The sequence below is a fragment of the Muscardinus avellanarius genome (genome assembly GCF_963383645.1).
Source record: "Muscardinus avellanarius genome assembly, chromosome: 21".
Taxonomy (NCBI): domain Eukaryota; kingdom Metazoa; phylum Chordata; class Mammalia; order Rodentia; family Gliridae; genus Muscardinus; species Muscardinus avellanarius.
In genome coordinates this window covers 8,535,410-8,562,428 of record NC_137807.1, presented here as the reverse complement: position 1 = coordinate 8,562,428, position 27,019 = coordinate 8,535,410, and the positions used below count along the sequence as shown (strand labels likewise).

Genomic DNA, 27,019 nt, shown 5'->3' with positions numbered 1-27,019 from the left:
GGCGAGCGGGGCCAGTCCGCCGCAGTGTTTACCTGCGTGAGCCCTGCAGGAGTCCTCAGGCCATTTTCTTCCCCAGAACTCCGCCTGGCTTCAGCTTAGCAGATATCAAAAAGAAAGCTCAGGGGGAGGGGACGCGGAGAAAGGAGCTTTGTGTCATCCAGCGCTGGGCCCCGAAGGCCCTTCCCAGGGCCTAGGTCAGGAAAAAGGACTTCGTATCTGCTTCCTGTGTATGGGGTCGTGTGTACCCAGCTTGGACATGGGGGGGCCGACCGGAAAGGTCAGGAGAGCCCGCCGACCTGGCACCCCAAGCTCAGCTGTCAGATCTGGGCAGCCACTCGCCTAACTACACGTGCGCAAGCCGGGGTTTGCCCTTACCCCAAAGGGACAGGGAGGCCAGGCGTGCAAGTCTCTGTCTTGTTGGCAAGGACCCCCAAATTTCCCATCAGCGCCTCCTATCTGGTTGTCCCCTCTCACTCCCTGGATGCCCGGGCCGCTGAGCCCCAGCACAGGTGGCTAGCGGGGAACGTGTTACTTCTTCTTCCTGGGGTCACGTACAGCCCCGCGGCCCCGTCTCCTCCTCGACCCCGCCCTTACCCTCCTGTGTTTGCCTCTTGTTTTCAGCACCTTCGGGGAGCTGAAGACGGTCCGCCTGCCCAAGAAGCTGACGGGGACGGGCGCACACAGGGGCTTCGGCTTCGTGGACTTCCTCACCAAGCAGGATGCGAAGGTGAGATGGGCCCCTCCTTCCGGGGGGAGCGCCTCAGCACCCCGCATGGTTTTCTTCTGGTTTTCCCTGACCCTGCTGATCTGGACAGCATCCCTGGAGAAAGAGCCGCCGGGTTCCGTGGTCATAGGAAGGGGTGGTGTCCGTCCCCATGCACTGCACCGTGCCCGAGCCCCGGGTCCTGGGCCTCTCCATACCAGAGAGAAAACTCTGTGGGTTTTCTCCTCTCTGCAAAAGAGCGCCCGGGAAGGAGCTTCAAAGGCGCTCAGAAAGCAGCGCCTGGGAGAGCCGCTCCCGCTCCCGACCTGCACTCCTGGTTGGTTACACTGGAGGGCAGCCCAGGCGAGCACCTTGACCTTCGGAGTGCAGCAGCTCTGGTGAATTGGGACTCTCTTGCTAGGTGCGCACGCCCGGGTCCTCGCCGGGCTCCGCGGCAGGCATCCTGCTGGGTGTCTGGTCGCTGCGCCCAGGCCCCTGGCTCTGAAGGTCAGGCTGCAGAAGCGGCCCTCACTGCGCCCCTGCCTCTGAGCTCTGCTGGCAGGAGGAAGCCGCAAGGGAGGCTGCCCTCGAGCCTGGGAGCCCACCAGCCGATGGGGAGTCCTGCCCAAGAGCAGGATTGCTTGGCCTGCACCTAGGCGTCAAAGGGACCAGCGAGTGGGTGAGCCGCCCGGAGCCCAAGGCGCAGTCAGGGCCACGCTGCGTCCTGGTGGGGTCTGGCAGAGGTGCTCTGGGACCCAGAGGGTCTTGCCGTCTCAGTCCCGGGTCTTGAACTCAAGTGTGGCCACATCTGTCTGGACACGACAGTCCCCTGGGAGCAGTAGGCCCACAGCTGTGCAGTTGGGGAGGGCGCGGCAGCGGCACTTAGGGTGGCCACAGCCCGGGCTTGCCCAGGCTCGGTGCAGAGCGAGCGCCCGGTCTGGCTCGGCCGTTCCTTCGACGGCCACCAGCGCGGTCCCTGAGGAGCCACCGTCCTTGGGCCCGTGGCCATGTACACACCTCTGCGTTCTGTGGGCCACACCCCGGGCTTGGGCAGTGACTGTGGTACCGCTCTCCTCTCTCTTCCATCAGGGCTGCCACGCTAGGGGCGGGGGGACAAACCTCTCTCCCCAGGGGCCAGCACGCAGCTGTGAAACCAGGCTACCTGAGTTCAAATCTCGGCACCGCCTCTTGCCTTCTGGGTGACCTGGGCAAGTGACTTGTTCTTCATGTGCCTCAGTTTCCCCTGGGGCAACGGCAACAGGGTTTTCTGGCAGAGGCGTGAGGGCTGGGCAGGCCGGGCCCCAGGAGCTCCGTCTGCTGTCCAGGACGAGGAGGACGTGGCGGTGGCGATGGCCTCAGGCAGGCGTGGGAGCGAAGGCCAGCCCTCTTGCCCAGCCCCCTTCCACACCTGGGCCTCCGGGTTCCAGTGAATTGTGAATCCACCATTCAGTTCCGGTGTCGAAGGTGCCGTCTGCCCTGACGCCCCAGGACTCTGGGCACTGCACGGTGGGCAGTTTGCTCCTCCGGCTCATGGGAACCTTAGGGGCCCCAGGCACACAGGCCACGCACGCCGCACGCACGTGCCACCGCCCAGCCCTCTGCATCCTCACACACGTGCGGGGATCCTGATCTGTCGTGCCCCCTCCAGGCCGAGCACTCAGCCCCAAACTGGACAGCGCTCCAGCTGTGTCGAAGGTCAGGGTAGCCAGACAGCTGGCGGTGATGGCGCGGGGCTCCGTGAGCGGCATCTTTACATGCCTCGCGCGTTGCACACGTGTGGCCTCCCAGCCCACAGCGCCTGGAGTGGGGCAGGCCTTTTGTAGAAGCCCCCTCCCGACTCCTCGGAGCATCTGCGGAGCTCCAGCCGCAGCCACAATGGAGCCCCGCGAGCACTGGGCACCGAGGCCGCTGGCCGGCCTTCGCTGCCCCAGGGCGCGGGTGACCCTGCCCGCAGGGGCGGGTCGGTGAGCTGGCTGAGTCTCCTAACCTAGGACAGCATCAGCGCGATGTCCCTGAATTACGCGTCGGTCCCTCTGACTGCCCGTGCGCACAGCCCTTCAGGCGTGGCGATCGGCACTTCAGGTCTGGGCCGCAGGATGCTTCTGGGGGTGGTATCTCTGAACTGATAAAAGCCACCAAGTGTCTGCAGTCCCGTCTCTGGCGGGGACGGCGTGTATCCATCTTACAGGACCCAAGGGGGCGTTTGTCAGGAGGCCTTAGACGGGTGGGGAAACCGAGGCTTAGGGACAGCAGTCAGCTGCGCAGGGTCACACAGCTCACACCATCTAGAGACGGACAGGCTGGCTCTCGCTCCCCTCGTGCCCTGGATCACTTAAATCCAGCCCCATGCCAGCCACCACGCCCACCACTTCCCAGCCAGCCCACAGGCCTGGCAGGGACACTGGAGGAAGGTCAGGTGTTGTCCCTTAAAGCAGCTCTGGAGAGCAGCCCGGGATGGAACCGGCCATGCAGCCCCCCGGGGGGAGGAGCGGCTGCTTTGCCCCCCCACAGCCTGCAGGCCCAGGCTCCCTCCTCCCAAGGCGGCTGGCCCCCCACAGCGTACCAGGGATTCCTGATCAGATGTGCCCGTCCGCACTGGCTCCGTGGCCGCCAAAAGCCACTGGGTTTCCATTTAGAAGCTGCCCCTCCCATCATCCCGGGGCCACACTGGTCCTGGAGCGGAAGGGGAAGGGCGCAGAGAGCCCACGGGCACCCAGGGACCGGAATATTAATTTTTTCCCATGCGGTACGCCTTTAATTCTCCCCTTCGCCGGCCCGCCGCGCCTTTGTACGTTAGCAGCTGCAGCTGTTTTTATTTGCCGCCGCTGCTGTTGTTTTAAAAGGTCTATTTTCACATGGAATGTTATCCAATTAGCAGAGCGATGTGTTGGCTTAAATAAACACTCGGGGGGAGCCGGCAGCCGGCGACGTGATGGCGCTGGCGCTGGCAGCCAGAGAGAGCGCTTCTCACCGTGGTAAACAACGGCAGCCTCCGTGGCGCGGTCGCTCCAGCTCACGTCTTTCTCAGAGCACCCTGCACCGTGCTGGGCCGGCGCGGGGCACTGACGAGGATGCCTGGCCCCAGCCGCCCCGGTTCCGGTGACGCAGATGGTTCCCGGGGGACCTCTCCCCAGGCGTTCTCTGAATCTCGGGTGCAGAGGCCACTGGTATAGAGGCCTGGGGTGGGCAGCACTGGCCACGGCAGCTCGGGCAGGACGGGCTCCTGCTCCCCATCCCACACACATCCACTCCCGTGAGGAGGGTGGAGGGCCCGGTCTCCAGGGCCCCGGGGGAACACGGCAGGTCTGTAGGAAGTGTTGCCCAGGAGACGAGGAAGCAGGGCCCATCCCAGACTCCCCTCCCCACGGGCAGTACCACGCGGGGCTCGTGTGACCTGTGGCGTCAGATCTGTCCCTTCCTTGCTGTGTGTACACGGTTTTGGGGTCCCTGGTGGCTCAGCCCATCGTAGGACAGGGTGTCACCACTTTGAGGCCATCGCAGAGATTAGATGGAGCGATGTTAGAAAAGCCCCTCCCACCCGTGAAGTCCCGAGGGAGGGGCACCCAGTGCCCCTCGGCCCAGGATGTTGACCAGAAGCAAATTCAGGAGGCGGCTTCTTTTCAGGGTGCGTGTTACACATTTAAGCAGAGTTTTGTCAAGTTCCTTTCATCAGAGCCCAGAGATAGAGGAAACCATGTTTGAATCCTGACCTTGCGTTTCAAGGCAGGCGCTCGGGGTCGGCCAAAACCTGTGCGGCGGGCTGAGATCTTAGAATCGGGACAAGCCGCCCTCCTCGTCCGGGCTGGCAAGCAAGGCCTGGCTTCCTGGCCACCGTCTCAGCACTGTGTAAGAACCTCCCCGCCGGTGGCAGCCCCCCCCCCAAGCTCCAGTGTGGGCCGAGGCTTGCCCAGGCCCTCGAGGATCAGAGCAGGTCTTGGGTCTGAATGCCCTGGTTTCAGATCATCTGAGTACAAGTTCCCGTCTTGGGTCTGAATGCCCTGGTTTCAGATCATCTGAGTACAAGTTCCCGTGATGGTGAGAATCCCAGCGAGGCCAGAAGCCGCCGTTGCTTGCATCAGTAGCATCCGAGGGGTTCACTGCCAGGGGCCACCACGGATACCTGGCGGCCAGGCTTTTGCTTCTCAGGGTTAGGAGTGACTCCAGTCAGCATCTTTAGTCCCCTTGGCCGCCCCGAGAGGTCAGAGCACCCCGTGCTGCAGCCGAGAGGCGCCTCTCGTTGGGTCAGTAGCCAGAAGGCGTCCGGCCAGGCTCTGCTCCCTGGATCTGAGGACATCGCATCCCCAGGCGCCGGCCCTCCCAGCGGGCTCTCCCGCCTCCCCGGGGGCCTGTGGACCTGCAGCGGTGGCTCCGCGGCCCCTAACTCAGCGCTTGGTGCAGCAGGTCCCTGCGGAGGTCGAGCTGAATTGGGTTGAGCTGAGCGAAGAAAGGGCTGGGAGGGAGAGGCATCTGTGTGTGTCGAGCTTCTAGAAAGCGCAGGCAGAAGGCGGCCTGTGGGTGTTTGTCTTGGCTCCTGTGTCGCTCTCGGCTCCTGTGTAGGTTCTCAAAAGGGCCCCGGGGGCTGTCGGGGGCTAAGCGACAGCCCGCAGCAGGAGTCACTCGTATTACGCAGACACCCACTTCTCCCGGGGACAAACTCCCACCTAACGGGCCTGCGCAGGTCCACGCAGCTGGCAGGATTTGCTGAGAGCTTGTAAACAGGACGCAGGGAGCAGGCCAGGGAGGAGGTCTGTCCCCAGCACCGGAATCCCTGCCCACCCATAGGGAGTCCCCATCAGAGAGAAGGGTCCAGGCCCCCGCAGCTCCAAAGGGTCCCGGCTCCCTGACCCCGAGCGCAGTGGCCCTGCTGGGGGCACACAAGGTCACCAGCGGCCCTGGGAACCCTCCTGGGGGCGCAGCTGGGCCAGAACAGGTTGGCATTTAGCATCTGCTGAGAGGTGCTCTGCTGGGGACGGCCCCCCATGGAGCAGGAGGGGCCAGGATGGAACCCCGGGCTCTCAAGACGCCAGCTCTGCCAGGAGGTGGGGGCCTAGGCAGTCCTGCTCAGCCCTGCGGGAAAGGAGCCCCGCCAAGGGCACGGAACGGGCTTCGCTGCCAGAGAAGGAGGCTGTCTCCAGGGAGGCCATGGAAAGGTCGGGCCCGGCGCTGCACTGGCAGCCCTCCAGGGCCTTCCCCGTCTTGAAAGAGGCTGCCCGCGCTGTCAACCCCTGCTGCCTCAGCAGATTTTCCTCCCAGGATTAGGACGAGGGGCGGGCGTCCAGGGCCCCGGGATCTGGTCCGTGCCCGAGTCAGACGATCAAAGCAAAGGAAAGCCACGGGGGCAGGCAGAAGCCGGGGCCTCACGCTCTCAGGGCGGCGTCCAGGCGCCACAGAGGAGAGCCCGTGCCCAGCTCGGCACCGGGCTCCCCCACCCAACAGAGATTTACAGAGCTGTCACCACCGTCACCCCAGCGTCTGGGAGGCTGAGACAGGAGGGTGGCAGCTTAGAGGCCAGCCTCAGCAAGCTTAGCAAGACCCCGAAACCTGGTAAGACCCTGTTTCCACATGAAAAGGACTGGGGTGTAGCTTGGAGGTAGAATGCCCCCTGGGTTCAATCCCCAGTGCCATAAAAAAAAGAGATGTATGAAGGAGTAAGTAGGGGGCCTGCGGCAGGGGAATGGCACGGCTCTTAGTCTGGGAGCCGGGGTGGGGGCGCCTGGCTCCCCCTTCCCAGCCCCCACCGCCCGCCCGAGGCTCCCCACGAGCCCACGGGGCGCCATGTGTGGTCTCTTGCGCGCCTGTGGCGTGGGTGGCGACCTTTCCCGTCCCGTGAGGATCCGGAGCCACACGCTGGGGGCAGCGCCACACAAGAGGGTGTGCCAGGTCAGTGTCCCAGGCCTCGCCCGCTCCGGAATCCAGCCTCCTCCTGTCCTCGCCGCCCACGTGGTCTCTGGAGCTCAGGGTTGGGACAGAACCGTGCAGGACAGCCACGCCAGGGCCCCCCAGGCTGGAGAGGTTTTCTAGCCCACAGTGAAGGAGATGCCACGATTTGCTGTGTAGATGTTTACCAAGCACAGCCCAGCACGGGAAGCGTCCTAAGGGCCGGGGTTCCCCGGGGTTCAGGGTGGAGCCAGAGACACACAGACGGGCGTTACAGGCCAGGCTGCCCCTGCAACCAGGGCCAGAAATACAGACCTCCCTGGGCCGCCAGCAGGCCAGCCGTGTGAAGGTGAGCCTCGAAGGCAGGTCAGAAGCCAGGGGCGGCGGTGGCAGGTGCAGCCGGCATCAGGGCAGAGGAAGCTGGCCTGCTTACAGATCCGGGTCGGGGCTCAGTTACCCCTTCGTTGAGCCGGGAGGACAATGTCCCTTCTCGGTGGTAGGCTGAGCGCCGGTGCTCGGAGATCCGTGGCTCCAGGAGAGCCGCGGTCCACGCCACGTAGGCCTTGGACTTAGGGAAGGAGAACGGCAGAAGCGGGGTTTGGAGGGAGGGCAGCCATGTCCAGGAACTTTCTAGAGATGCACAAGGCTGTTTGGTCAGAGGCCAGGGCCACGCTTGGAGCTGAGCACTAGGAAAGTGGGTTGGTGGCAGGGTGGATTCAGCAGGGTCCGTGGATGGGAGGGGGCCACGGGAGGGCCTGCACCTTGGCCCTGCTGCGTCTGGAACCCTCTGTGTGCCCCAGGAGGGCCCCGGGCCAGCCAGGAAGCCCCCCGAAGCCCGGTGCTGTGCCTCCCTTCCCCCCAGCCCCTCCCAAGAGGCCACAGCCACTTAACAAGCTGCCATTCTGCTGTCTTAACGAGATGCCCTCTCTCGGGATTATCCGGGGCCAGTTTTAGCCCAGAATCAGTGTCTCCACAGAGCCTGCGAGTTTGAGGGCCCGCGTTCCGGGCAGCGGGCACAGGAACGCAGCCTGATTTGCCATTAACCTGCGGGCACTGGAGCCAGGAAGGGTACTTGGGCTATTTTTGGAGACCCACATACTGTGTTCTAACCACACGCACAAAAGAGACTTTTGTGTCCGCCCCGCAGTTGTTCCGTTCTTTGGTATAGTAGTGAAAAGCCAGGCACGGGTAGTAGAGATGAAAGGATCCAGGCAGCGGCCGTGAGGAGTCCAAGGTACCCCATGTTCTAAGCCCCAGACGCAGCAGTTCACCAAATTGGCCCCGTTTCCCACCGCCGCCTTGTCCTTTACCCATGAAGAAGCCCAGGTTCAGAGACGTTAAGTGGCCTGCCCGGGGTCACACAGCGTGTGAGCGCTGCAACAGATTTGAACCCCGAGGTGCTCAGCTGCAGCATCCACACTAAGCTGCCGACCACCTCAGCTCTGAGCGTGGAAAGCCCTTTCAGAAAAAGGCTAATAAAGTGCAGAGAGGAGATGGGCCCCTCGAGGGGTGGTCTCAAGGGGTGATGTCCCAGGTCTCTTCCCCGTCTCCCGATTCCAGGCCCAGCACTGAGCAGATGCAGCCCAGCGGCGCCCCGCCCAGCGCGGCCCCGGGACGCAGCTCCTCGGGGACCTGGCACCAGGCTGGAGCCTCCGCCTCGCCAGACGTCCCCCAGTTTGTCTCCCCGTCTCGAGGCCCAGCTCCCCCAATCAGCCCGTTCCCCTGCCTCGCCAGCTGAGAGCGCGTGTGTTTGAGAGCTCAGAATGGGCCATTTCGGCTCCGAGTCCAGATGCGTTTTTATATCCGCCTGGAAAAAAAAAAAAAAAAAGCAGAGGCTCTGCTGGCAGTCAGAAAGAGTTTTTAAATTAAGTTTAAAAAAAGAAAGAAAAAGTTTCCCACACCTGGCCCTTCTCAGAACAGCGCGGGGGAGAACAGAGCATTGTGGCCACATGTCTGATTTTGGTGGTGGTGGTTGTTTTGTGGTACTGGGGGTGGTATCCAGGGGGTTCTATCTCCGAACGACACCTCCAGCCCTATTTTGTAGTCTTTATTCTGAAGCAGGGTCTCACTGAGTTGCAGAGGGCCTCACTAAGTAGCTGAGGCTGTCCGCGAACCGCAATCCTCCGGTCTCAGCCTCCCGAATGCTGGGATGACAAGCGTGCGCCACCATGCCCGGCTCACGTGTGTGGTTCTTAAAGATGCCTTTCCCTGCTCCCTTCATCTTTCCCACACCTGTTTTTTTCTAAACAGATGCTGGGCCCCCTCACACATGCTTTCCCTCTGCGGCAGGGAAACTGAGGCTCGGCGGGGGGCAGGGGACTCGCCCACAGTCACTGTGTTATTCCAAGAGGTGCTGTAATACAAGCCCCACACTGGATGGTTAAACAGCTGAAATGCAGCCGCCTCTACATAATCCTACTACTTGGGAGGCTAAGACGGGAGGATCACAGGTTCAAGACCAGTCAGCAACTCAGCAGAGATTCTTGACAACCTAAGCGAGACCCTGTTTCTAAACAAAAAGTCAAAAGAGCTGGGAGTGAAGCTGGGAGGTAGAATGCCCCTGGGGTCAATTCCCAGTGCCAAAGAGAAAGAGGAAGGAAGGGAAAGAAGGGGAAACTGAGCCAGGAAGATCTACTTAACTGGCACAAGATCTTAAAGCTAGGACGGGCGCACTGCCTGGGCAGAGCGGCTCTGCAGGCCAGAACTCTTGGCACCAGATTCTGTGTCTTTGGGGGCGGGGGGGGGGGCTCCCAGAAGGCCCCTCACGTAGGACATCTCTGCCCAGCGCTGCCTGGTTCCGGGCATATAGAATGCTCAGAACATCAAGTCAAGAGAGACAGAAAGTGGGTTCATGGTTGCCATGGGCTGGGGGACATTTGGGGCTCTGGGGTGCGGTGTTTCTGTTGGGGAATGATAAAAATCTTAAGAAATGACACCATGTTGGTGCGACTCGGAATCTGCTAGTAACCACCAAATTGTGGGTTTTCGGTGGAGACTTGTCCAGAATATGAATCGCGCGGACACAGTGTTGAGAGGGCTCCACTGAGCTCCGAGAGGGGGACCCGCAGAGGAGGAGCACAGGCGAGGCCCTGCTGAGCCGGGGGTGGAGAGAGGGTCGGGACCACCAGGAGGCAGCAGAGATGTCCAGGGCGACAGATCGAGAAGGACGTGGGGGCAGAGCCACCCAGTGACAGCGGGGTCCGCACAGCTGTCATCCGCGGCCAGACAGCTGGGCTCTCTCACGAGGCTGCTGACAGCCCAGGGAAACAGCCCGGCTAATGGGGTCACCCTCCGGAGATAGGTTATAACGTGGGAACCTGGCAGGCCACCCGCCCGGGCACCAATTACGGCCCTGGTGGTGGAGCTCTCGGCCGCTGGGTCACTCACCGCGCTCCCTGGAAACAGAACCCACTCATTAAATAGATGTGGCCCGTGGCTCCCGGAACCCTCGCTGGAGATGCGCCATCACAGGGCCGGGGTCTGGGCTCCAGCCTGAGATCCGGCGGGCCCACCATTCCGTCAGCTCACACAAAGCTTCGTTTCTGTCCCCTGCAGAGAGCCTTCAACGCGCTGTGTCACAGCACCCACCTGTACGGCCGGAGGCTGGTGCTGGAGTGGGCGGACTCGGAGGTGACCCTGCAGGCCCTGCGGCGGAAAACGGCCCAGCACTTCCACGGTAAGAACAGCGCAGGGCGGTCTCTCCGCCATCCTGGGGCTCCCAAGGGGGCCGCCCTGAGGCCAGCACCAGGCGCCCACCCTCCTCTCACCCTCAGAGGCTGGCCACATGCTGGGCCTGCAGGTGACCAGGTCCCTGGGAGCCCGGCCGGGAGGGCGAAGGCGGGCTGTCCGTCCCCAGTGGCTCCTCTGCTTGGATAACCAGGCCACAGCCGGGGCCTGTGACCTGCCAAGTCCTCCCCACAATCTCTGTCCAGGACCCGGGAGTAGCGACGGCCCCTCCTCGTGCGCAGCCGGGTCCCACGCTGGCCCCTTTCCCTCCACCCTGCCCCAGTGGCCCTTCCCGCGGTACTGGCCCCCTTCCTGCTCGGCGCTGATGCCCACAGGCCTCGCTCGGTCCAGCGGCACACCCTGTATGTAGGTGCCGCGTGGAAGTCCTTTTGCTGGGGACACCACGCCGGGCTCAGATGGGAGAGGTTTTGCCTCCTTGGGTGGCCTAGATGGGGCCGTGGAAGCAGAGGGGACGCCGCCGAAGTGTGGCGGGAGCTTGGCCCTCTGAGAGGTGGGGCCGTTGGCAAGCGGAGGCCTTGGAGTCGCAGAGGCCGCCGGGCGGGGCCTTGTGTCCTCCAGAGGGAACCGTGGCATTCATGGAGACGGGTGAGAGAGCCAAGGCTACGCCGCCAGGCGCTGAGAAGGTGTGCCCGGTGCCCGCGCGGTCCAGGCCCACTGCGTGTGCGCTCCAGTGCTGGGCCTGGGCCGCTCCTGTAGTCCCCACGGTGCTGAGGCCCGGTGATGGGAGGCCTCCCCCAGCCCACGGCTCCTGGTGACTTCCTGTACGACACCATGTGCCTGCCCCCTGCCCGTCACCGCGCCCGATCCCATGGGCTGCTGAGCAGGGGTTTCTCCAGGGGTCTGAGCTGCAGCGCCCACTCCTCACTGTCCCTAGAGAGCCAGGAGTGCTGGCTCCCTCGCTGCCCTCTCGGGAACGCGTTCCCCAGGGGCTGGGCAGACAGCGCTTTGGGGCCCCAGGCCACAGCCGCCCGCCTGCCCGCCCGCATCTTCCTGACTGGCTCCTTCTCCCCCACCACCCAAGCTGGGCCTGGCCCTTCTACACACAAGGCCTGTCCCGCAGGTTTTGTCCGTCATGGTGACCTTCTGGCTGGAAGGGCGGGCCCTGCTCCGGAAGCCCCCGTCACCCCGGCATCAGGAGCCCACCTGCAGCCACCGTGCCCGTTTGGGGAGTGGCTTATTACTTATCGTGTTATAATTTATGGCTCATGATGACCCTCACCAGACCCGCCTGCGCGCCCCGCCCCCACGTGGGGCTGCGGCATGCCGGTCTCTGTCTGTCGGTGACACGGTCCTCTCCGGGTCCCCGGGTCCGGCACCAGGTCTGACACACGCCGGTCCACAGCTGGGAACCCGTGAGCCCCGGGGAAGGTGAAGCCACGGAGGCAGAGGCTGAGCACACAGTCGCCAGCCTGCAGCTCGATACGTCCCCAAACCCTGACGCGCAGAAAGAGACCCTGCCCGTATCGACAGGCTTTGACAGGCCCAGATGCCACGTCCGCAAATGTTTGTGTAAGGGCCTCTCCCTGGGGCAGACCCCAGCCCCGCCAGGCGAGGAGGGCGGCCGCGGCGCTCACGCGCTGCGTGGAGAGGAGCCCTTCAATAAATTGAACTCCACAGACAGCCTTATCCCCGGCGGGGGTGCGGCCAGAGCATTTCCCTGAGCTCAGCCGTCTCCCGGGTCGCAAAGCATCAGCCAAGGCCCAGGCCGGCGCGGAGGTGGAAGCGCGAGAAATGGAGACAGCGGGCGGGCGTGGCGGCACGCACCTGGCACCCATACTTGGGAGGCTGAGACAGACGGGAGGACTGCAGGTTCGAGGACAGCCTCAGCAACTTAATGGGGTCCTCAGCAACCTAGCAGGACCCTGTTTCAAAAAAAAAGAGAGAGATAAAAAGGGCTGGGGTGGGGGGCGTAGCTCAGGGGTAGACTGCTCCTGGGCTCAATCCCTAGTACCACAAAGAAAAAGACGATGGTGTGTTTTTTCCCGCCATCCACCGGTCCTCCAATGGCCGTATAGGATGGGCACAGCCTGGCCATTCTGTAGAGGAGAGGACTGGGGCCACCAGACACTGGGTGATAGCCGACCCCGGGACAGGTGCCAGGGGAGCCTGGGTCCTGTGTGGGGGGTGCTGAGGGTCGGGAGCGCCGGGCCAGCCCCCCCCCCCCCCCCCGCGCGCTGCTTTCCCTGCGGTGAAAAGTACCTAGCTCCTTTGTGTCCAAATCCGCATTGTTGAGAGCGGCCAGGGCCCTGGCAGCCTCGCGGCAGGTGGATCGGTGCCCGGCTCCCGCCTCACTGTGCCAGGAAGGCACTCGCTCCCAGGTGGAGCCGCCAAGCACTGGCCGGCAAAGGGCTCCCTGCGGCCTGGGGCTGCGCCTCGGCCAGGCCAGGCTTCTTGGTGACGCCGCGGCCTTCCGGCAGCCCCTGGGGGTGATGGGGCGCCAGGGCAGCAGAGCGAGCTCTGTATATTGAGGCCACACAGACACGTGAGTCACCCCAAGTTTGCCCCTGCCTGGGGCTCCGTCTCAGACAGGCCTGGAGCTTCCGCCCTGCCATGGCCTCTGGCCCCGGCCAGACAGACAGCCGACTTGCAGGTCAAGCTGAATCGCGCTGGCCGTTACCATCTTCCCCTCCCCGGGCAGCCCAGGTTCTATCTGCGTGCCTTTCGGGTGGTTTGATTGTTTGTTTTGTTTTGCGGTACTGGGGATGGAACCCAGGGACAGTTCTACCTCCGAGCTACATCCCCAGCCCTTTTTTTATTTTCTTTATTTTTTTTATTTTTTTTTATTTTTTTTATTTTTTGCAGTACTGGGGATAGAACCCAGGGGCATCCTACCTCCGAGCTAAACCCCCAGCCCTATTTTTTATTCTTTATCTTGAAACAGGGTCTCACTGAGTCGCAGAGGGCCTTAGTAAGTAGCTGAGGCTGGCCGCGAACCGCGATCCTCCCGTCTCAGCCTCCCAGGTGCTGGGGTTTTACAAGCGTGCCCACACCGGCTCCAGGTGTTATCAGCCCTGCAGATCAGCGGAGGCAGGTGCTGTCATTATCCTCGGGGAGAGTGCTGAGGCTCAGAGGGCAGGCACCTTGCGGGGCTCCCAGCTGCACGCGGGAGTCAGGACTTGACTCTCAGCCCTCCATGGACCCAGGCTCCGCCCCTGCAGCCGCATGCTCAGACCCAGCTGCGGCCCTGGGCACACCTCCGCCTCCGCTTTGGCATCCACAGGGGTGCTGGCTTCGCACCTCGCGGTGAGGATGGAGGCCCAGGGGCGGTTAGCCAGTTGTCCCCTTCTGAACTTTCTCCTCCTGTGCTGGGCTGCCAGGGGTTTGCTCGCCTTCCCACCAAGCCAGGCTGAGCGAGGCTGCCCTTGAGCAGAGGAACGGGTCGCAGAGGAGCCCTCGTGTTCATAAGGCAGGACAGGTAGCAGGTGTGTGAGAGGAGGAGCCGGGCGTGGTGGCGCACGCTTGTCATCCCGGCATCTGGGAGGCTGAGACAAGAGGATCATGGTCCACGGGTAGCCTCAGCTACCTAGTGAGGCCCTTTGCAACTCATTGAGACCCTGTTTCAAAATAAAGAATAAAAAATAGGGCTGGGGGTGTAGCTCGGAGGTAGAATGCCCCAGAGTTCCATCCCCAGTACCACACAAAATAAATAAAAATAAATAAATAAAACATTGCCCTGAGGCTGGGTGCGGTGGCACATTCTTAAAGCCCCAGTACCCAAGAGGCTAAGACAGGAGGATCACACGATTGAGGCCGGCCCCTGCAACCTAGCAAGACCTCGTTATCAAAATTACAAATAAGAAGGGCTGAGGGTGTAGCTCAGAGGCACAGTGCCCCTGGGTTCAATGCCCAGAACAAACAAAAAGTTGGCCGGAATAGACAAGATCTTGACTCCCCGCGTGCGGAGGGGTGCACCTGTCTGTCCCGCCAGCACCTTGCGCCCTCTCCCCTGCCCCCCTTCCTGGGCCAGGAATCCATTTCTCTGGCCTCTGCATCTGGCAGGCTGTTCTCTGGCGAGCGAGAGTGTGGAGAGAGAGGAGGGAGGAGAGGGAGGCGGGGCCGCCTCTGGCTGTGTCCCTTTCTTCCCGGGCGCGTTGGGAGCCAGCAGGGTCGCGGCACGGAGCTTTCAGGGCCTCTGCAGGCCGCGGTACCTGCGCGGGAATATAATGGTTCGGAAGAAATCCTCCCGCAGTATCCTCTGTCTTAAGCGCTCGCAGCCGGGGAGGCGCCGGCAAACAGGCTTTTATTTGGCCGGGAGCTCGGCTCTGCTTCTCCTGTTGTCTTATTCCAGCTGGGGAGGGCTGATGGGCTGTGGTTAGCGGCTGTACCTTTCACCTCCGGAGCCGGGAGCGCGGACATGACCAGCATGACGAGTGGCTGGCGCCTCCCCCGCCCGCCAAGCTGGGCCAGAGCACGCGCCTGCCCCGAGGAGCACGCTCCAGGCCCGTGGGGGCCTCGGGGTGGGGGGGACAGGGAAGGGGTGCGGCTGCTGGAGCCCACGCCCTCTCCCTCCTCATCCCCACCACATACCCACACCCCAGCTCCCTGGAATGTCTGCCCTGCCCTGCAGGGCACAGGGTCCCCCTGCGCTGCCACAGAGCTGCCCGTGTGTGAATAGACAGGTGTAAATCTGAACCTGGCCCTAGGGTCCCCCAGCGGCCGCCGGCAGGTGCAGCGCGGGCCCGGCACAGCCGGATGGCCCAGCAGGCGTGCGCTGGCGCCGGAGTGCTCTTTGGTCTACAGCCAGGCCCCCCGTCTTGTGCCTCGGAGCATCGCCAATCCGCAAAGAGGCGGTCGTGTGGTTTCTCGGCCAAGACTGAGTCCGGTGGACAGGCAGGGAAGCGGGAGAGCGCTGTCGGGGGCCTGCTGTGTGCAGGGTGACGCCGGGCAGCTCTGCGTACCCCAACTCTGACTTAAGTGCCTGACTGCATGTGAGCGTCACCGCTCCCTGGAGAAGGCTGTTAGTCCCATCTCACAGAGCTGCAAACAGGCCCAGAGAGGTCTCGGACCTGCTTGAAGGTGCACAGCTTGGCACGCCGAGGAGCCCGTTTCCTCGCACCCTCTGTCCCCAGATGGCCCGCGCTGCTACACCGCCTCCTGACCCGGGAGGCGGCAGGTGCAGAGCGCAGGCCCCGGTCTGTTCTTAGGTCTGTTTTTAGTTTTATTGGAACACACCCTACCTGACTTACCTCCTGTTCGTGGCTGTATTCTCCTCCGCAAGGGCTGAGTTGAGCAGCTGTGGATAAAGGCCCCGCGGCCCACACCCCTGAAGTCCTCCTCCGAGCCCAGATGGCCGAGGCCCCTCAGCAAGGTAGCCACATCCCCCCGACCTGGCCCGACTAGAGGCCTGTGCCCAGCATTCCCGGGACGGGCCCCAGTGTCGTTTCTCCTGCATCTGCCCCGACTCTGAACTAAAGAGAAAGCCCCTCCCTCATGGAGATGATATTTGGGCAGGGAAGACAGATGTTTACACAGAAATGTCATCAGTCAAGTTCTGTGACGGACACTAGTGTGACGTAACACCCTCTTCAGAGGGAAAGCCAGATTTCCAACACGAGTCAGCTCGTCTGTGCGAGTCCAAGAGGACGGGAGGCGGCCAGAAATCTGGGGGTGGAAAAGATCCAAGCAGGAGCAGCCACCAGTGCAAAGGTCCTGGGGCAGACAGGTTTTGTTCAAAGCACCCATGATGGCTAGCGAGCAGGTCCAGAGTGGACAGTGGTAGGTAACAGGCCGGAGGGCCAGCAGGGGTCTGCCCCCCTAGCCAGGGAACCTGGCTGTCCCTCCAGGTTCACTGGAAGCCCCTGGAAAACTTGGAGGGGAGTGAGTGCCCCGGCCAGGTCTCATTCTTGCTGCGTGCGGGGCAGAAGAGGAAGAACTGGAGCGGGGTGGGGTGGGGCATTATAACCGTCCATGAGGGCAAGAGCAGTGGCCAGGGCCAGAGGCCACGGGCAGGGAGAGAAGCAGGTCTTGTGTGCATTTCTGGGAAAGGTAGAGCTGCCCAGGTGGGCGCTGGGAAGGCCGAGGGGTGGGGGGCAGCGAGGCCAGCGCCCAGGCCTTGGCTCCCAGCCACACGCCGGCCGCGGGGGCCCTGCGCACGCTGCGGTCGCGATGCCCACCTGGACGGCCCAGGGGGTTGTCGGGCAGATGGATCTCTGCGTTCGGAGCTCAGGGGCGACGTCGGCGCTGAGCTGTACATTTGGAAGTCATCATTATGGATGATATTTAAAGCCCACAGCAGCTTGCACCCTCCCCCCGCCCCTTCAGAACTTAATCATTCTCAGGACGGCACATTTTCAAAAGACCGGGGACCGAGAGAGCCCGTTATCCCCACATCGGCCCTGCAAATAGACCTCCTTGATCTTAGCCGGGGAAACGGAATCATCGGGCTTTAAACACCAGGCAGGAAAGTTCAGGCGAGTAAGGAAAACCGCAGAATTTATTATTCAAAATATTCCTTGCTGTGGTTTCTGCCAGCCACCTGGAGACCGGTTTCCCATCAGCCCCCATGTCCAGGCCTTGGTCCGGCTGCCTGTCCTTTCTCAAGGGCCCCCTGTGGCCGCCTTCCTCTGGAAGCCCCCGCAGGCCACAGGCAGAAAGGACTGTCCCAGACTGCCACGGAGGGTCAGCACATCAGGCCATCCATGGCCGCGACGGCGTGGGGTGTGCCGGGGCGTCTCACCCCTCCTTCCGCACAGAGCCATGTCTTCTGGCCCCCGCAGCTGCTGGAGGTGGAGAGGAAGCCAAGCAGCCGACTCGTCTGCGTGGAGGCCGCTCCTGGCCAGGGTGCGAAGCGCTGGCCGCAGGCAGGGGGGACTTGCAGGGTCGCATCTTCTCCCGCAAAGGGGCCTGGGGTCCCGGAGGCCAGCCGGAGCAGCTGCCGCCCGGCCGCCCCTCCCCGCGCCCCCAGCCCCGGCCTCGCTGGGTGGTGTTGGGGAAATATTTCCGAGCGCTTCAGCGATTCCCCACGCACGCGCCTCCCCTCCCCCGGGAGCGGCTGTCCGTGCGGGGAAGGTACTTGCTCCCAATCCGGCTAAATTGTTATTGACTTGTGTTCTCTGCTCTCTGCAAACATTTCACTCTGGCGTCGCCAGCGAGGCCAGGAATCCCTGCTAGGGCTAACGGGGGACCAGCTGCGCCGGGCCGCCTCTCCTGCTCCTCCTCATCCATCACGGAATTAAACTGACAGAGGCGGATTGCGGGGCCCGGCCAGGATCGGACGAGGGTTTGGGGTCCTGGGGACCAGAGGCCTGGAAAGAGGGGCAGAGAGGGTTTGGCCGCCGGGGTGCAGGAACAGGGAAGGCCGGCCTGGCCGGGGAAAAGACACAAAACACAAGACAGGGCGTGTGTGCCGGCGACATGACCGTGAGTTAAGCTCGCGGGGCTCGTGGACAGAGGAGAAAGAACAGGACGGGACCACCCGGGGGGCCTCAGCCAAGAGCCACAATGAGTCCGTATCTTGCAATATGGTTATAAGTCCATCACCGCTATATGGTAACGATTTTCTTGCGGTACTGGGGGTGGAACCCAGGAGCATGCTATCTCTGAGCGACACCCCCAGCCCTATATTTTAGTCTTTATTTTGAAACAGGGTCTCACTCAGTTGCAAAGAGCCTCACTAAGTAGCTAAAGCTGGCCGTGAACCACGATCCTCCTGCCTCAGCCGGGATTACAAGCCTGCGCCACCACACCCGGTGCTAGTGGTTTGATTTAACCTGAAAGTCAAGATTCCAGCCTCTCTTGAAAAATCTAGTCCGCCACAGTCCCCAGCCCTGGGCCTGACACGTGGCTACGTGAGGTATGGGCTTCTAGCTGCAGGCCACAGTCCCACCCAGCATCACTCCAGCGAGCTGGCTCCATCACAACCCCACTGCCCCCCAGCCCCAGCACTTACACCTCAGTACAGCCTGGTGTGAGGAGATGCCCCCGACCCAGGCCCCGCAGCCTCTGCCGCCACCCAGGGCCTGCACCGAGCACAAGAGGAAGTGGGCAGCTATGGCGGGCCAAGCCCCTGAGACAGGAAAGAGCTGTGGCCCACGCACGCAGCGGGACGCCTCCCAGCCTCCCATCACCGACCCGCTGCGGCCTAAACCCTCAGCAGCCAAGGCCAGGCGCCTCCACCCAGTGTGAGCGATCCCGCCAGCCAGGGCGCCAGAGCCCTTCGCACCTGGCGTGGTCACAGTGGTCGCGTGGCTGTCCTAATCACCACTGCCGGCCAGCTGTCATGGGATCCAGCCATCGGGGATTTTTCTGGCCCATTCTGCCCAGCTCTGGGGTGGGAACCGGCCCTGAGGAACCCACTGGTGCAGGCGCGGGGTGCTACATCCGTTCTGAGCCCTTCCTGAGCATCCCGGGCACCTCCTGCTGCGAGGCGTGGTTGAGCTTGAGGAACAGCCCCAGCGCCAGCCCCCGTGAGCTCCAGGCCCCACACAGAACCCCGAAGCTTAGATCGCTGCTTCCTTGTCTGAGATACAGGACACCGATGTCACCGGTTCATGGGATTTTTCCGAAAAAGCCTGTATCCCGCTTGGGCATGGAGCTGCAGGCACCTGGGCAACCTCCGACTCGTACCTCACAGCTGTAACTTGGGCAGCTGGGTGCTCTGCTGGGCTTTACCCAGTACATGCTCAGTGACGCAGGCCGAGACCGTGCGGGGAGAAAGCCTCCAGGCTCATCCCACTGAACAGATGGCAGCTCTGAGGTTCAGGGTTAAAGAGCACACTCTAGCCCCTGACAGCGGGGGCCCTGCCAGCCGGGTGTCGCCCCAGTTCTTAGAAGGACCAGTGGTGTCTACAAAAGGCCTGTCCCTAAAATAGCCTCCCACCCAGTTAAAAGCCATGGGCTTGGTCTTAGGAGCCAGACTGGACCCTCTGCAGTGCACCCTTGGTGCCCAGAGCATCTAGGGTGCACCTGCTGTAAACACCAGAGGAGAGGGGCAGCAAGACAGAGCCAGGGAGGGACCAGAGAGAGGCACGAGGGCCAAGGGGCATCGGCTCAGCCAGCCTCCTGGCCGGGCCAGGACTAGGGTGCCCCCTCCAGCCCGGGCCCCTTGGCCCAGTGCAGCAGGTCTATGCGTTTCAAGAGGGCTTGGGGGGCAGACTCCTGTGCACCAAAATAAATATTCTAAATATTATAGTTTTTCTTTCCACAGTAAATGATGCAAAGTCGGGCGTGGTGGCGCACGCTTGTAATCCCAGCATTCAGGAGGCTGAGACCGGAGGATTGTAGTTCGCGGCCAGCCTCAGCCACTTAGTGAGACCCTCTGCAACTCAGTGAGACCCTGTTTCCAAATAAAGAATAAAAAACAGGGCTGGGGTATAGCTCAGAGGTCAAATGCCCCTGGGTTCCATCCGCAGGACTGCAAGGGGGGGAAAATGGTGCAAATGCCCTTCCGTGAGCCCGCAGTGCGAGGCCACCTTCCACTCCACGTGGTCCCCTGGATAGGATGCCGGTCTCCTAGCTTGGGTCCCCCCAGAAGCGGCACCTAAGCCGTGGATTCAGGGATCCGTAGGTTGCCCGGGAGGCGGCCCAGGAGTCCAGAGCCACAGGGCCAGACCCCGCTCCACAGGTGGGGCCAGCACGCTGCACAGAGCCGCCCAAAGCCCTGCGCTCCCTGCGGCCCAGGATGCCTGCTGCATCTCCCAGGCAGGGCTGCCCGGCCCTGCAGAGGAGGGAAGTGACCGCCCCGGGTGAAGCTGAAGGCCCCACGTGTGTATCACACTTGGGGTGCATCTTACGATGTTGCCCACGCTGGCTTTCAAACCCTGGGCTTAAGTGATTCTCCCACCTCGGCCTCCTGAGCCGCTGGGACTGCAGATACACAGCTTTGGGGTTCTTTGTGTTTGGGGGGGGGGTCTTGGTTCTGGAGATTGAACCCAGGAGCGTTCTACCTCCGAGCTACACCCCCAGCCCCATTTTCTTTCTTTATGTTTTGCAGTACTAGGGACTGAACTCAGGGCCATTCTACCTCCGAGCTACACCCCCAGCCCCATGTTTTTTTTTCATCTTTTATTTGAAACCGGGCCTCACTGAGTTGCAGAGGGCCATGACAGGTAGCTGAGGCTGGCTTCCAACCTGCCACCCTCCTGTCTCAGCCTCCCAAGTACTGGGATCACAAGCGTGTGCCACCACACCCAGCTTCTATTTTATTTTTTATATTGAAACAAGGTCTCCTTAAGTTGCTGGGGGCCTCACTAAGTTGCTGAGGCTGGTCTCAAACCCATGATCCTCCTGTCTCAGCCTCCCAACTCCTGGGATTATAGACATGCACCGTCATACCTGGCCCACTTATATTCTTAAGCAGCCCGGGTGGTGGGCACCGTAAATTTCCTTGTCATATAACAACAGCTGCAGAAACTGAGTCCAGAGGGGCAAAGCCACTTGCCTGAGGCCTCCCGCCAGGCGCAGTGGGGTGCCCTGCACCGCTCCTTTGAGAATCCCCTCTGATCAGCCCCACTTGCCTTTCCAAACCCCATGAAGCCCCTGCCCCCGGCAACCCCAGCTCCGCCCTTGCCGTGCTTGCAGGCCGCTTGGCAGAGACACGGGCTGGCATCCTGTCAAGGAATTAATTGAAAAATAAAATCATTAGGTGGGAACTCCAGAAATGCAAAAAAAAAAAAAAGATGGTTGGAGGTTGGGGGCGGGGGCAGGCCTGGGGGGCTGCGGGGGGCGGCGGAGCATTTTGTCGAGTTAATTTCTCGGGTATTGATGTTCGCTGACATTCACTTGTTTATCTTCGGGTGCAGCTGTAAGACTGGAAGAAAATGCACAGCTTGTTCCGTTTATTTATTTTACACCTTGCTTCTGTTCCGCGCGTTCTGTTTGTTTGGTGAAAGCCTAGTGAGGCTTTTGATGTCGGGGAGTAGGATCTCGGCAGCTGCGGCCTGCAGGCAGGGTGCTGGGAGGAGGGACTGGGTGCCGGGGTGGGAACCCGGGGCCGGGCCGAGCCTCCTCCTGCGGGAGGGGGGACCCCTGGCCGTGAACTTGAGATGACACAGCAGGCTGCCCGTCCTTGAACGCGCTCCTCACCGCTGCCCATGGGGCCCAGAGGGGCGCAGAGAGCGGCCCGGTGTCGCTCAGCCTCCGGGCTGAGGAGTCAGCAGGCACCCCGGCTCCACCGCATCCTCGCCCCACCATGACCCCGCGGGGGTGCGTGCGGGCAGCGCGCCCCATGGCCCTGGCAGCCGTGGCTCCTTGCTTACCCGGCAGCTGTCTCTTGGCCACCTGTGACAGGGCCACCCTGGTGCAGAGACCCCGATGGCAGCTGGAGCGGTAAAGGGGTGGGTCCCAGCTCCGCCACGACTGTATCTGCACCCCTGGCCCGCTTTTATTCTTTTCTTTGAAACAGAGTCCCACCAGGCTGCTGAGGCTGGCCTCAAACCCGATCCTCCCACCCGCCGTTCTCCTCCCCTGGGAGCCTCGCCACCACCCGAGGCGGGCATTGCTAGGAGCCCCATCCGCAGGCAGGGAAACAGGCACAGAGGTGCGGGGCATCGCCGGCGGCCACCCAGCCTCAGCGGGGCGCTCGGAGCCCAGCAGTTAGGACCTGAGTGGGGCGGCCTTGGGCAGCGGGCCCCCAGCTGGCAGGCTGGAGGCCTCCCTCACAGCCAGGTGACCCCGAGCCTAGTCCTGCTGAGCTACCAGGAGGAAATGATTCACGGGCAAGGCCCGTCCCACGCCCAAGACCCCAGAGCTGGAGACGCACCGATGCTGGCCTCTCTGCTCCTCAACCCAGGGGTGGGGCCCGGGGCTCTGTCCCCAGCTGCCCTGTGAGTGCGTGGTGCTGCCACACAAGGCTGACACCAAGTCTGGGCGGCCATGCTGGCTACAGTAGGTCCTGGGCGGCTGTTTTTCCCTGCGATTCCCTTTTCCCACCTGCGAAATGGGCTCCCGACACCCACAGGACGCTGCGCAGTTACGTACGTACGTATGTACGTACGTACGTGTGTGTGTGTGTGTGTGTGTGTGTGTGTGTGTGTGTGTGTGTGTTTTCTCTGCCACGTGCCCCTCCCCCCGGGCCTCAGTTTCCCCAGGCAGATGGTGTCCCAGTCCTCCCAGCCAGCACATTCTGTGCGCTCGCGCCCTGCCCAGGGCACCGCCCTGCTGGTCTGCCCGGGCCCCTCTGAGCAGGGACAGGCCCGAGGGCAGCAGTTTTGCTCCTTGAGAGCCCTGTTCTGGGACGGGATCGCGGTTCGCGGCCAGCCTCAGCTACTTAGCGAGGCCCTCTGCAACTCAGTGAGACCCGGTTTCAAAATAAAAGTAGGGCTGGGGGGAGTAGCTCAGAGGTAGAATGCCCCTGGGTTCCCTCCCTAGTACTGCAATAAATAAGTAAATATCCTCTCCCTGCCCGTTGCCAGCCGTGGCGATGTGCATGTGTAATCTCAGTACTGACACCACTAGTGCTGAGAATCCTGGTACTGTGATCCTCGTCCTTGAGAGGCTGAGACAGGAGGATCGCAGGTTCGCAGCCAGCCTCAGCAGCTTAGCGAGGCCCTCCACAACTTGCTAAGGTCCTGTTTCTAAAAAATAGTAATAGTAATAAAAGTGGTCTGGGGTCTAGCTCAGAGCTAGAATGCCTCTGGCTTCAATCCCTAGTACCAGGCCCCCCCCCACCTTCATTTAGTTGTATGGTGTTTATTTATTTGTTTATTTATTGCAGTACTGGGGATGAACCCAGGGGCATTCTACCTCTGAGATACACCCCCAGCCCTATTTTTTATTCTTTATTTGGAAACAGGGTCTCACCGAGTTGCAGAGGGCCTCACTGAGTAGCTGAGGCTGTCCGCAAACCGCGATCCTCCTGTCTCAGCCTCCCGAATGCTGGGATGACAAGCGTGCGCCATCACGCCCGGCTCCTCGTATGGTTCATTCTTGCCACCCACACATCCTGAGAGGATGCCCAGGCTGTGCAGGGACCGAGGCCCACCTTGGGCTGGGGACGCCCCCATGCAGTGGCCTCCAAGGTGGGCTGGGTCCTGAGTGCGCTGGCTGCTCTTTCAAAGTCTGTGAGAGCCCCAGGCCCGGGGCAGAGGGCTGCTGGGAGTGGGGGCCACAGTCGCCATCCTCCTCCGTGGGGAGCTCGGGGCTGGAGCGTTGGAGGAGGATGTTTAGGGCCCCGGTCCATGGCCGCGCATCTGAGCACCCGCGGCACCGCGGCCTTCCTCGCTCCAAGCTCCTTGACCCTCGGCTCTTCTGACCTTCATTCCTTCAGGCACTTGGCAAAGTTTACTGGCGCCTGCTCTGTGCCTGGACCTCCAGGGGCCATGTGCTGGCGAGCGCCCGGGTGTCTCAGGGCTTCCCCGGCACATGTGAGGCCCTGGGTTCTGTCCCAGCACCACAGAAAGCATTCAGAGTCGTTTTAAAAAGCTCCGACACGTGCGGGCGTGGTGGCGCACCCTGTACTCCCAGCATTTGCGAGGCTGAGACAGGAGGATCAGGGCTCGCGGACAGCCGCAGCTGTCCTCAGCGAGGCTGTTGGCAGCCCAGTGAGACCCACCCTGCCACCTCGGCTCCCCGGCCAGCACCAGCCAGAGACTCGCGGGGAGCAGAATGGGGTGGGCTTAGGTGTGCCCGCGTCAAACCCCGCTCCGCCACTCCCTCGCTGGGCGCCTCGGCCCTTCCTGTCCGTGGCGCGGTTCATGGCCGGCCTCGCTCGCACACCTCCACGCGCACCAGCCTGAGCCTCCAGCCGCAGAGAACTCCTCCGCATTCCTCAAAGCCCAGGTCAACAGACCCCTGTTCTCCAGAGCCACCTGCATGGTTATGCCCCCCAGGCCCCCGGTGGGTTCCCGGCTCTTATCTACGCACCCAGCATTTCTTGTGCGCCTACTGTTTGCAAGCCCTTACTACACCGGCAGAGCCCTGGAGGCCGGCACGGCCTCCACTTGATTCCCTAGCCACTGCTCATGCCTGGCTCCACCCTGGGCTGCAGGGAGGAGCAGCCCACATGGGAGCCTCCTTTGCCCATTTCTGGGGGAGGGGTCTGCAGGAGGGGCCTGCAGGAGGGGCCGGAGCCTGAGACTCACCGCAGCACTGCCCTCTCTCCTCCCTCCTCTGACTCCCCATTCTCATCTCTGTCCTTCTGTCCTTCTCTCTGTATATTCTCCTCTCCCTCCTCCCCTTCCTCCTCCCACTCCCCATCCTCCTCTCTCCCTCCTCCCTCCTCTTTCTCTCCTTCCTCTTCCATCGGTCCTTCTCTCTCTCCTTCCTCCATCTTCCTCTCTACTCCCTCTCCCCGTTCTCCTCCCTCCCCCTCCCTCCTCCCTCCTCCCTCCTCTCTCCTCTCCCTCCTCCCTCTCCCCTCTTCTCCTCTGCCTCCTCCCTCCTCCCTCCTCTCTCCTCTCTCCTCTCCCTCCTCCCTCTCCTCTCCTCTCCTCTGCCTCCTCCCTCTCCTCTCCCTCCTCCCTCTTTCCTCCCTCTTCCCTCCCTCCTCCCTCTTCCCTCCCTCCTCCTCTCTTCTCTCCCTCCTTCTCTCCCTCCTCTGCTCTGCTGCCATCTGGGCCCCACAGAGCCCCCGAAGAAGCAGCGTTCTGTGGCGTTGGACGGCATCCTGGAGCAGCTGGAGGACAGCGAGAGCGGGGGCGAGGAGCTTCAGCTGTGAGCTGGCACGGCGGGTACGTGGCGTGGGCCCTGGGGATGGGCGGTCACTCGGGTGGGCAGGGACTGGCCAGGCCTCTGGGGCCGCGGGAGCAGCCCCGAGCGGCTGAGAGGAGGGCCCGGCAGACTCCAGGACCCTCGGCCCCACCTAGGAGCAGTCAGTGCCAGGCTGGCCCACTGGGGGCTGGGCGGGCCAGGCAGGGAACCCGGCCACAGGCTCGGGCTGGAAGACCCCAGCCCGCCCGGCTCCGCGGCACCACCATATAGGGTTCAATGGGGAGTAAATGGTCCCGTGGGAAGGACCATGCAGGCCGAGCACACAGCAGCCCCAGCAGCCTTGCCCTCGCCTCCATCCAGGGCCCACGGGAGGACCCTATGACGCCCACCTGCCCCGGGGACCCCTCGCAGCTTGGACGTGGCCATCGCCTGCCCCGCCCACCTCGTCACACAAGACCACGAGCCCCGGGTTTTCCAGAGCCATCTCTGGGCGGCAGATGAGGATCCCAGAGACTCCTGCCCGGATGAGCTGAGCCACGTCACCAAGGGCAGCCACGCTCCGCCCCAGGCCAAGCCTGTGAACACCTGCCCGGCAGCCGCATCCGGGCCTTGCACAGTCTCGGGGCACCCAGGCGCACACCCCAGTGACGGGGAGCGCCCGCCAGCTCCAGCCAAAGAAGGCAGCAGCTCCTACCTCCATCCAAGCCCTGGCCCAGCAGGCCCAGCGAGTGACCTCAGGCCTTCTCTGTAAAACAGGGTGGTGACCGTGTGGGCCTCATCTACACGGCGCTGGGGTTGGGGAGTCCTCGCCTGTAAACCTCAGATCTGAGACGCTCCTCCGGCTCCCAGCAGCACGCCGGGACCCTGTCAACACGGGGTGTACAGCGGCTGCCTGCCCGCTGTGGGGACGAGGGCCTGGTCGTCACCAAGTGTTTGGAGTAGCCTGGACTGCAGACTCAGCAACCCAGTGCCCCAGCCGCTCCCAGCGGGGCGGACTCTCCCCACGCTGCCCAGCTTCTGCAGGGTGGTGTCCACAGATACACCTGTCACGGGCGTGGACCACGGCCTTCAGGTCTGGAGGATTAAACCTAAACCTCGGCCGGGCGTGGTGGCGCACACTTGTAATCCCAGCGCTTGGGAGGCTGAGACAGGAGGATCGAAGCCAGCCTCAGCTACTGAGTGAGGCTCACAGCAACTTAGTGAGACCCTTTTTACAAATAAAATATAAAATAGGTCTGGGAGTGTAGCCCAGAAGTAGAAAAGCCCCTGGGTTCCACCCCCAGTACCACATAATAAATAAATAAATAAATAAATAAATAAATAAATAAATAATAAATAAGGCTAAGCCTCACCTGGGGACAGGGTGAGCCTAGAGCCTGTGGCCTGAGACTCTGAAGAATGGGTTCAGGGTGCAAACGGGCGCCGAGCCTGTGGGCCTGGCAGGGCGGGTGCCAAACAGCAGCCCGTGGACGGTAGGGAGCCAGGACTGGCTTCTCCACTGCAGGAGGGAGACAGGTGGCCAGACAGGCCTGCGGGAAGGGCCGGGTCCAGTGATGGCGGGCAGGGGGCAAAAGACGGCTCTGGTTCAGAAGGCCTCGGCTGGGAAGTCAGGGGTCCCTCGGAGCCTCGCTTTCCCGTTTTCGAGTGTGTGTGAGAATTCCTGCCTTGTAGGATTGGCTGAAGAATAGACAGACAGAAGTCTGGGTGGGCGGCGCCTGCCGGAGCTCTCGTGGCTGGTGGGTACTAAGCAGGAGTCATGATTATTATTAACACTGAAGGGAGCAGGCATGGCGGGGGCGGGGCGCCGACGGCCCCTGGCAGGGGGCGGCCTGGGCTCTCTGGGGGAGGGCCCTGTGCCCGGCACCCCTGCAGGCAGGCCAGGCCCACTGTGGCCGCTTTTTCCTTGCAGAGAGCCAGCCCAGCCTTACAACCCTGGGGGTCACGCGGAGCCTCTGTCCACAGAAGCAGAGCTGGCCTTTCTGCCTGGCTCGGGTGGGGGCCGCGAGGTCCACGCGCTCCATGGGCTGGGGTCCCTGTGCAACCTCCTCAGCGTCCGGAGGACAACTGCACCTTGACCCTTCCTGGGGAGGGCCAGCAGCTACAGGA

The 27,019-nt window shown here is 62.5% G+C and overlaps 1 protein-coding gene across 2 annotated transcripts in view; it reads left to right on the top strand.

Annotated features, from left to right (window-relative positions):
• RBM19 (RNA binding motif protein 19) overlaps positions 1-24,920 on the top strand; it is a gene marked incomplete at both ends in the record, with an annotated part of 98,766 nt that extends 73,846 nt beyond the window's left edge. For both annotated transcript variants that reach the window (XM_080717611.1, XM_080717610.1), the window contains 3 exons: positions 622-727; positions 10,136-10,256; positions 24,829-24,920. In XM_080717611.1, the coding sequence (XP_080573737.1) occupies positions 622-727; positions 10,136-10,256; positions 24,829-24,920 (319 nt within the window). The remainder of the gene's footprint in view (positions 1-621; positions 728-10,135; positions 10,257-24,828) is intronic.
• Positions 24,921-27,019: the final 2,099 nt, after the last annotated feature.